Source organism: Diabrotica undecimpunctata, chromosome 3, assembly GCF_040954645.1.
Source record: "Diabrotica undecimpunctata isolate CICGRU chromosome 3, icDiaUnde3, whole genome shotgun sequence".
Classification (NCBI taxonomy): Eukaryota; Metazoa; Arthropoda; class Insecta; order Coleoptera; family Chrysomelidae; genus Diabrotica; species Diabrotica undecimpunctata.
In genome coordinates, this window is record NC_092805.1 from 171248709 (window position 1) to 171258716 (window position 10008).

General features: G+C 33.9%; 1 protein-coding gene across 2 annotated transcripts; it reads right to left on the bottom strand.

Annotated features, from left to right (window-relative positions):
• Positions 1 to 1176: 1176 nt before the first annotated feature.
• LOC140437826 (lysosomal phospholipase A and acyltransferase-like) lies at positions 1177 to 9665 on the bottom strand. 2 transcript variants are annotated; one of them, XM_072527590.1, is made up of 6 exons: positions 9301 to 9429; positions 7339 to 7660; positions 7029 to 7256; positions 5627 to 5798; positions 2393 to 2515; positions 1177 to 2056 (listed from the first exon to the last, which is right to left on the bottom strand). In XM_072527590.1, the coding sequence occupies exons 2-6, from the start codon at positions 7592 to 7594 to the stop codon at positions 1768 to 1770; spliced, it is 1068 nt and encodes a 355-aa protein (XP_072383691.1). In that variant the 5' UTR covers positions 7595 to 7660; positions 9301 to 9429; the 3' UTR covers positions 1177 to 1767. The 2 variants fall into 2 exon arrangements, with proteins under 2 accessions (XP_072383691.1, XP_072383690.1); XM_072527589.1 differs by having other exon boundaries at positions 1182 to 2056; positions 9356 to 9665.
• Positions 9666 to 10008: the final 343 nt, after the last annotated feature.

Sequence of the window (10008 nt, forward strand, 5' to 3'; positions counted from 1 at the left end):
GTGAGGAACGAGTGAGCGGCGAAGGTCGACACACAACATCAAGAGGTTCTGCCATTCAACATACACATTGTATTTTTAAGATTATTACTTACTACTACTATCGGTTTACAGCGTTCTCCGACGCCTTCCGACTCCTAACCGCCATTCTTCTCTATTCAGCCATAGGCCTGGAGGGATTTCTCTTTCCTCTAGTTCTTTTTCAATTCCCTCCCTCCAGCTTTTTCTCGGCCTTCCTCTTTTCCTTCTCCCTTGTGGTGTCCACGTCAAAATCTGTTTTGGAATCCTGTCATCTGGCATTCTCTGTACATGGCCGTACCATATTAACTGTTTTGTTTTTATGTCATCAACTATTTTATGCTTGACTCCCATCATTTCACGTATTCTCTCATTTGGTATCCGATCTCTTCTTGATTTTCCTGCTGCTCTTCTCCAGAAGTCCATTTCTGTTGCTAGTAACAGTTTCTCTGTTCTTTGTTTCATTTGCCAAACTTCGCTGCCATATGTGATTACACTTTTAAGTATGGTGTTGTATATGAGTTGTTTGTTCGCTTTAGATATTGTTTGGTCCCACAGAATTCCGTTCATCATGGATATGGCTTTTCTACCCTGTATGTTTCTGTCTTTTATAGCAGCATCGAGTGTTCCATCTTGAGTTATCTTCATACCCAGGTACTTGTATTCATCACAGTTTCTAATTTCTACCCCATCGTCTAATATAATGGACTGTTTTGTCCCCCCAATACACATGGCTTCAGTTTTCTTAATGTTGACTTCGAGACCCCATTTGTTATATTCTTCTATAAGCTTCCGAGTCATGTAACTCAAGTCGTCATGATCCTGAGCAATCAGTATTTGGTCATCAGCGAAACATAAGGTGTATAGTGTAGTCTCGTCATTGAGAGGAATTCCCATGCCATTACATTTTCTTTTCCACAGCTTGAGTGCTTGTTCCAGATAAATTTTGAAAAGGGTAGGCGAAATACAGCAACCCTGCTTTAGTCCTTTCGTGACCTTAAATCCTTCAGATATCCTTGATCCAGTTTTAATTTTTGCAGTCGTTCCATTATACAGACTTTGAACTGCTTTGATAAGACCATGCTTAATGTTGGTTTGCTGTAGGGTTGACCATAGTTTACTTAGGGGTACACTGTCATATGCTTTTTGTAAGTCTACGTACATCAGGTGAACTTCTTTATTGACGGCTTTTTAAGATTATTACTTGCAATTTTAAAATATATCTCTTTTGGGAATATCAATTGCTAAATTAATAGGCCTTAAGAGTCCTAGACACAAAAAATTATTTAAATTTTATGGTTCAAAAAATAATTAGGAGAGTGGACTTCATACACTAATGTCTGAATAATGGATAGAGGGTGTAGACGAGCGACAGTAACGTGACGTTTAAATACTCGTGGATAGATGGCGCAACTATAAAAGTAAGAACATCAGCTGTTGCTCGGTCACAACAAGCTTTATATGGAGATATAAATGCGTAAGACTCGTCCAATATTAAAAAAAATTGCAGATATTTTCGAGTAATTGATTTTATGACCATACACGACTATGAACAAGAAGAAATTGACTGATTTGTTCTTACATTATGCCCTAAATGTGGTGAGTACCATAAAAAAAGTTTGTTAAAAGTCTCCACACGGATATATTGACAATGTAACTAGTCTCGTCTGATTCTTATACATTTTCCGATACTGTACAAAAATATTTTGAACTGCCAATTAAAAACTTTTGAATATGAAAATAGAAAAAAAATCAATTCCACCTCCATCTTGCTAAATAGTCCTTGTAGCTTTTTCGTCGTTTTGTTCTTTTTGTCATGGCTATCTTTTTAAGAATTTCTTTAACGTACAACTGAGTGCTTTTGTCCTGCAAAATTTGCAAATGATCCACATTCGGTAATTCTTGCACGAACACTTTTTGTTTCTGAAGAGTTCGCCAGTGTATGCATCCTTCTAGTGAGCGTCGATTGACCGTGCTATCTCCATCGCCGTATATCAGGGTGGGATAGCCCGTTAAATCAGTTCCAGGTTTGTAATATAACCTAAAATGTAGTAGCCAAATAAATCACTCTGTAAAAGCTCTTAAACAGAGCTGGACAATTCCTACTTAAAAATTATTTTTAAAGTACATGTAATTTTACCCAGCTCTGTTCTTAGAGAAGTTTAAAAACATCAAATCGTCAATTCCTCTCAATTTTATTCTGAGACTTCCGTGCAAGATTAAGTATTGAAGATGACTTCACAAAAAGAGTCGAAATTTTGACACTTGCAAATATTTTAGCAGGTACAGGAATTATTATTAAGTTTATCAATTAATATTGATTAGGATACGTTAATTATTAATAAGTTAAACCAAGAAAAAAAACTATACCGCTCACCTTTCCACAGTCTTAACTCCTGTTCCATATAAACAATAAACTTCAACGCCTGGCGGCTTAAAATTCACTTGATACGGTTCTGTATCTTTCCGCATTTCCCAACCGTTAGGATAATTGATTCCTCTGTAAAATATATTTAAAGGTGTTAATAAAAGTATGCACCAGTTATCAGCTTGGCCTATAGATGGCACTGCTGTAATGTAAATTACAGTTGTATATTGGTATATTTGCTATATTAGTATCAAAGAATATAGACGCATATGGATGGATCTTTCACTTTCATTGTTTAGCGTCGGCAAAGGTTATACACATGTTTTGATCAAGATTTTAGTTCCTTATTTTTACCACTAGGGAGCGGTCATGTCAGCGCTATTACTGCTTCTAAAATATGAAAGAGTGGGGCAACAAATGCAACTTTAGATATTTTTATATGTAGATGCCGCGTAGTCGTAGAATAGCATTAAATTTTTGCGTTTTATAAAATTTTTTAAAGAAAATAAAATATTATTCGATCAAAAAACAATTCCTGATCATATTAGTACGCTATGATTTGCTTTTTAGCACATACACCAAAGAATTATTTTTTACAATTTGAAAATTCGAAATTGTGAATTATAATTTCGGATTTTTAAATTAACAAAAATAAATAAGTAAGTCTCAAATAACGCCTCTCTAGAGCTCAAGAAAGGAAGATGAGAAAAAAGGCAAAAATGGCTCCTGGGACGTGGACCATAGCAGATTTCAAGAAAACCAAATAAAAAGAGACTTTAAGAGAATACCATCACCCCCTCGTAACAGAGCTGCTAAGAAACCAAGGGGCTCTAACGAGCAGACTAGGTCATAAAACACAGTGGCAAAAGCATTCAGAATAGTGGTAGCACACAGACACCATCCTGATGGTGTCAAACAAACTGGAGCAAGCACTTGATGAGGCTCCTATCGGAGGTCAAAATGAACTTCTGCAGTCCCATAAAACATCGTTTAGCGAAGGGACCCTGTGGGTGAACTGTGTTAACGAGTATACAAAAAAAAATGAACGACTGAAGTGGTGAAGACTATTGAGGGCCTGTGGGACAAAGCAAACTTAAATATATATGGTTATCACCCGCGTCCCCGAGAAAGAGCTTGATGGAAAAACCATCAGGAATTAACACCAAAACCTTAACACAAAAGATTGGTTATGATCTCTGTTCCACAGACTAAACGGCAGTTAAGATAAAGGTCATAGAGGCAGAAGTTATGAAGGAGATAGTTCTCAGATCAGCACACCTCACATATGATGATCCCGAACAACGATCAAAGAAGTTGGAAAAGCTAGTGAGAGATGGCATGAAAAATGCACTGCAATTAGTCATTGACTATGATACGAATTCCTATTATCTGACCTGGGGCAATACAAACACCAAACTGTTAAAAATGGCATGCCTTAGATGAAGTGTCTTGTTCAGACCATCGAGACAGGCAATGAGCATATCAAGGAAACTTATGGTAATTCTCGTAAAACAAATTGCTAAGCATATCAAGCGGACCTGGAATATTGTTTAGGTAAGATTAAAGGGACGATAAGGCATACATTGAACGTAGACATGGCCGCCATAAAATTTCATTGTCATTTCAAGTTTCATTGAATACTTTTTTGAACAGGACAATGAAATAATTTCGAAAATAGTCTAAAAAGTTTAATGAAAAGTACTGAGAAAATGAAATTTTTGGTTGAATATATTTTGAAAATTTTTTAAAATATTTCGTAAATTTTTGAGCAGAAAAACAGTATAATAAAAAATTACGTGACGGTTTTTCGTAGTGTTGGAACAAACCTATTTCTAATTCAAAGTTATACAATTTTATTTACATGTAATAAAAAAAAAATAAATACTTTGAACATTGTAAATTTCATACCTTTTTAAGTATTAAAATAAAGATTTTATTGTATGAAAAACAAAAAAAGAAGTTTGCAAATCAATGGCATCGAAATTTGATTAAGCGTGGATACATAAGTTAAATAAATAGCTCCGTTCGTACTCCTTTCCCACTTCCCCCTAACTATATCTTTCATGATGCTCTTAAGGATTGTTTTGAAGTATCATAACCGTAACCAAATCGCCCATTTGAACTCTCCTTCTATATTCTTTGTTAATATCGTTTGTCAAATGTAGAAATAAGTTACAGATTTTGCCTGCCTGTGCAAAAAAAGAAAGGCGCATCACTCGAATGAAAAACAATCCATTATACGCACAATCAGATAAATTATTTCTTTTATATTAAGTCATCAAAAAAAAAAATCATTTTTGAGCTCGGTCATGGATTCCCATAAACATACGGTTCGGTAGTGGCCTAGTCACTATGCTGAATGAGTTGATAATGAAGGTTTGACATTTAATGATTTTGTATATGAATTTTAATATATTACATACAAATAACTCTCCTATAATACGTTACAAAATTAACAAAAAATGAGCGTGTTGAACCAAAGTTGAACGTGTTTTAGACTATTTTTTTTTCTTTCAAATTGTGTTGTACAGAAATTTGGTGAACAAGTGATGGAGTTTCAATATCTAGGCATCACATTATCTAGCTATGGAAAGTTCGAAACTGAAGTGAAAGATCAAGTGAATAGAGCAAACAGAGCCGCAGGCTGCCTGAAGCTAACCATATAGGAAAATAAAAATGTCGGGAAAGAAATGAAAGGCAGAATTTACAAAACAGTCATCAGACCAATAATGACATACACAGCAGAAACAAGACCTGACACAGAGAGGACAAAAAAGATTTTAGAAACAGCAGACATGAAAACAAAAATGAAAAATTGATGGTAAGACACTATGGGACAGAGCTAGAAGTACAGATATACGACGTAGATGCAAGGTGAAGAACATCAAGAACTGGGAAGAAATAGAAGAGTAGAATGGAATAATCATATAAGCCAAATGACAACAAATAGAGTAGTAAAGACGACAAGAGACGGTTCCCCAATAGGAAAACGGTCAGTAGGGAGATCACAAAAACGATGGAACAACTTACTGGAGGCGCATTGAAAAACAGACAAAGTCATGTTTACATTAAAAGAAGAAGAAGTATTCCGGTAATCAAGTGTATACAAGTTAGGTTATGTTGATTATTTACATTTATTATGGATTTCTTGTGTGGAGGGACTAACTTTTTAAAATCAACATTGCCAACTGACAGTCGCTAACCTAGGATGAATTATAATGATACATAATGACTTATACTTACTGAAAAAATTGTTCTAAATCATTGATCGTGTAGTTTTTCTTATCAGTCTGCACCAAGACTTCATCTGGTTTCCAAAACAGTTTCGACGGTAACAGCCAAGCCAAGCTCGGTGACGTGATCTGTTCTTGTCTCATTACACTCTCTCTGAGGGCGTACGATCCCAAATCATCACCTAAAATATACATTTTGAGTATTAGCCTGTTAAAATTAACAGATATTTTAGCTGTAGATAATGTCCAACGTCATGAAAACGTTTTGAAAATGTTGATTTTTGATGAATGATTTCTATAAGCAAAATTTCTAAGCCATGGGCTCATCCGTATCTCCATTATGAGTAGATATTCTAGAACGTATGGTGTTCTACTAAAATGCTTTTGTTTTGTCACACTGCAAAGGTAAATCTATTTTTATACATAGGAAGATGCTGTGAGTGACATCCCCTTCCCTTCCATTTAGCGCATCACTCGCTCCAATCGTACCAATAACAACGGATATATCATGTAATGCCGGCGCTGGGGTTTTTGTTGCGGACAGACAGACAGACAGAATAAGCAAATTATGTATATTGATACAGTCATGTGGTATACCTTGCTATACGTTCCTTAATAACGAAGATAAGGTGTAGTGCCCTTTTGCTAGTCGCCTTGTTCGTTTTTTCTCTTAATATAATCGTTATCCCCTCATTTAACGCATCATACGCTCCAATCGGACCGATAACAACGGATATACAATGTAATGTCAGCATTTGGGTTTCAATTATATATTTTTTACATTCTCACTCCGTAAAAAGTAATTATAAATCGATGTGGCAACATCGTAAATGTATATAAAATTCCAATTATTACGCAGATGCGCGAGAGTTATTTTTACAATATTTGAATAAATTATATATTTTTGTAATATTTTTTTTATTTTTTCATGGTAAAAGCATAAATATTGGTATTTATATTTATTTGAATAGATTTTATATTATTTTGTAAGTAATTTTATATTTTTATAATACTTTTTGTGGTAATTTCCGATTTTTCATGAATTTTTTTGGTTTCCCAAACAAAATTCCATGTCCAGAATATGCTGCGGTGAAGATAGCTACAAAGAACATCCACAGAACGAAATATTTTGGCAGAACTGTCATGTCCTTATAATGTGTGGTATGCTTCAAATGTACAAATGAGAGAAAGCTTTGAAAAAGTTCATTTTCATTATATTATTTTATGGATTCTGCAAATTTTAATTTATATAAAAGACAAACGAATAAATATTTGTTCCTTTCGATATTAATTGCAGTTAATTATTAGCCCTATGATAGATCAGCGGATATATTTGGCAATCCTCAAACCACCAGTTGCGTGAAAACTATTCAAAACTTCGCAGAAAACTATTTTGTAACTTTATTACTTACCAATCGCAAATACCTTTACTGCTTTAACAGACCCTCCCCAAACAGCAGCCAAAGATATCAAACATCTAATATATTTATCTTTCCAAGACTGAGTCTGTCTGTTTAAAAATGTCAGTGACATGGGCCCACCCATAGAATGGGCCAACAGTACAACTGGAGTATTGTTGTTTTCTTTGTAGGTATCTTCTACTAAGGTTTTGAGATTCACAAAAAAGTCTTGGTTCTCATCTAAAACATTAAAGTGAATTGTAGATTTGATATAATGACACCAGTATAATATTTATCAAGACCATTATGAACATATACTCACTTGGTGCTTTCCTAAAATCATAAGGAGCTCCTTTAATACTAACATTCCTCACATACCCCATTTCAACCAAGGTGTTTCCTATTCCTACGAAATATTTTCCTGTAGATGCATGACTGGGATCCAGCCATTCGACAGTCTCACTTCCACCCCAGCCAGGAACTCTTATATCTACTCCGTCGTTGTTTCTGGTTGTTCTAGTTTTATTGTCATAAATTAACCTTACATTGTCTATCCAACAATCTACGATTAAAGGCATCAGAAGTTCTAGGTTCAACCATATATTAAAGAAATCGTTTGATACTGATTCACATATATAATGGATCTACAAAAGGGCCAATCATTAGCTACAATATAAGAACATGCTGCCTATATTCACTCTATATGTGTTTATATACACTCCAAAAAGGCCTTTAACAGGCAGACAAATGTTTAGTATTTTTTCAACAAACTGTAAAAGTGTGTATCTTTATATGTCCATGGTATAAACAATGTTTTTCTGATTTGAGTCAACTTAAGTACTGATTTACGATAATTTACATAAACTGTAAACTGTTTTTTTAGTTCAGAGAAAGTTTGGTTAGATCAGTGAAGACATGGTCAATTGTAGATGCAATGAGGGCTAGGTAAAGTAAAAAAAGTCATTAATATTCATGCAAGAAAGATAGGTTCCTGCAGATGATTAAAAGTTGTCTTTACTCATTAACTGTGTATTAAAACTGAACGAGTCAAAGTATAAGATTAGTTTACATCAGACAATGATGCAAAGAGACCAGTTTAAGAAAGTAAAAACTGACCTTCAAGCTAAGAATATGGGAGAAAATGATGGCTACACCACTCGATACATTTATGGATTTACCAGTAAGGAAGTAGTAAAAAAGGACAGCTAGCCAAGTAACACCTTTCACACCACAAGAAAAATAACTGATACCACATTGCAAATATATTATCAGTGAGGGCTTCATACTAAAGTGGCAGAGTTGTAAGTAATGCTAAATTGTTCAAGATATGATATTAATGTTATCACAGAAAGCTGGTTGAATAAGGGCATTTTTTTCTGAGGAACTTAGCTGTAGTAATTACAATAGATTTTATGTTGATAGAAACGTTCAAATTTCAACAAAGAATGAAAAGGTGAGGTAAGAAGTCACATATAGCTTTAATCAAGAAGAAGAGCAAAGATGACTTTAAAAAACTGTTTTTGTTATGTAAATCTTCAGGATAAAATGTAGTGGGTATACACAGCTGTGGTCATTGAATAGTTTACACCCTTACATATCTAGTAGCTGTTTTTTTTGAATTTTTACCTCATTTAAACACACACTTTACATCAAAGTAACGATAGTCAGGGGCAGACCGGGCAGACAGGCATTTTGTACATATTTAATAGCTTTTTATTTTATTTTTCAATACCCACGAAAATAAGTAAGTTGCAAATTTCTACCAAAAGAGCTAGCAAAAATAAACAAAAAAATGTCCAAACCACAAAGGATGATACAACATAATAACGCCAAAAATTGGACAGTTAAAAATAGCATTATAGGTACAACAGAAAAATGTGCAAAGTCATAATGGACTAAAAACGCAAAAACTATCAGTAAATAATAAAAGATAAATAAATGCAAGGTACCAAAAATATACAATAATAAACAGTATTGAAAAAAATAATTAAAAACAATTAAAAGGACATTTTAAAAATATTTTGATGTATATTTCAGTGTTTACAGATAGTCATACTTTGCCATGATTAATTTAAATTATTTAACCAATACAAACATCATTATGAAGAGTTTATCAAATATATATTGATAACAAAACATTCTCGAATTCAATTAACAAAATACATTGACCTTTTAATACTGATATCACCTTGCAAGAAATTACGAATTTTTGGTATTTTTGTACTAATTATAATTGTTGATGAAATAGTTTAACAATGCAGTTTACCGTTATATGATTCCATACCTAGTGTTTCCCCAAGGTGACTATTGCTGTATCTATATGAGAGATGAGAAATTACCTTCTGAGTTTTGTTTATTTTGGCCTCCAATTGAGCTCCACCATCTCCAGGTATAAATACCACAGGAGCTAAATTTGATCCGATATGGCCACAAAGTCCAAAAATTAGCACACAAATTAGATTATGCTGTAACTTCATTTTCGTAACAGTCTGTGCACTTGTTCACTTCGTTTTTTAACTTGGAAATGATTGATCTTCCCCTTTTTACTTGTTATTGTTCGTTATCTGTACTGATAAACGAGGATTGTGACACTTGTGCGAATGTTTGTCAATAAGAGTCGTGATTACGATTCTAGAAGAGAATAACAGCTGATTTTGACGTATTTCCTTCTTATGTAAATAAATATTCGAAGACACGTGCGTTGCTACGGAGGTTTCTTTATAAAAATCATATTTCATATTTGTATAAAATATAAAGTCTTGATTCAACAGTAGATGGCGCACAATTTGTCAAAAATAGTAGGGATGGAAAGAACGTAAGTGAGCCTTTTTTGCATAGATGTCGTTTTAAACATGATACTATGAATAACAAGATAGGATCTTCCCGTAGCACAAAATCGGTCGTGTTCGCGCATGCCGTCATTGGAGACCAGAATTTGAATTCTTGTTCAAGTTAAATGGGATTTTTATACATTCTGTGATGAAATTATTCG

Coding starts and splice junctions, on each gene's coding strand:
- LOC140437826 (XM_072527589.1), bottom strand. CDS start 9,493: ATGAAGTTACAGCATAATCTAATTTGTGTGCTAATTTTTGGACTTTGT. Junction 2,516..5,626: donor GATTTAGAACAATTTTTTCA/GTAAGTATAAGT, acceptor TATATTTTACAG/AGGAATCAATTATCCTAACG. Junction 2,057..2,392: donor GGAGTTAAGACTGTGGAAAG/GTGAGCGGTATA, acceptor ACTACATTTTAG/GTTATATTACAAACCTGGAA.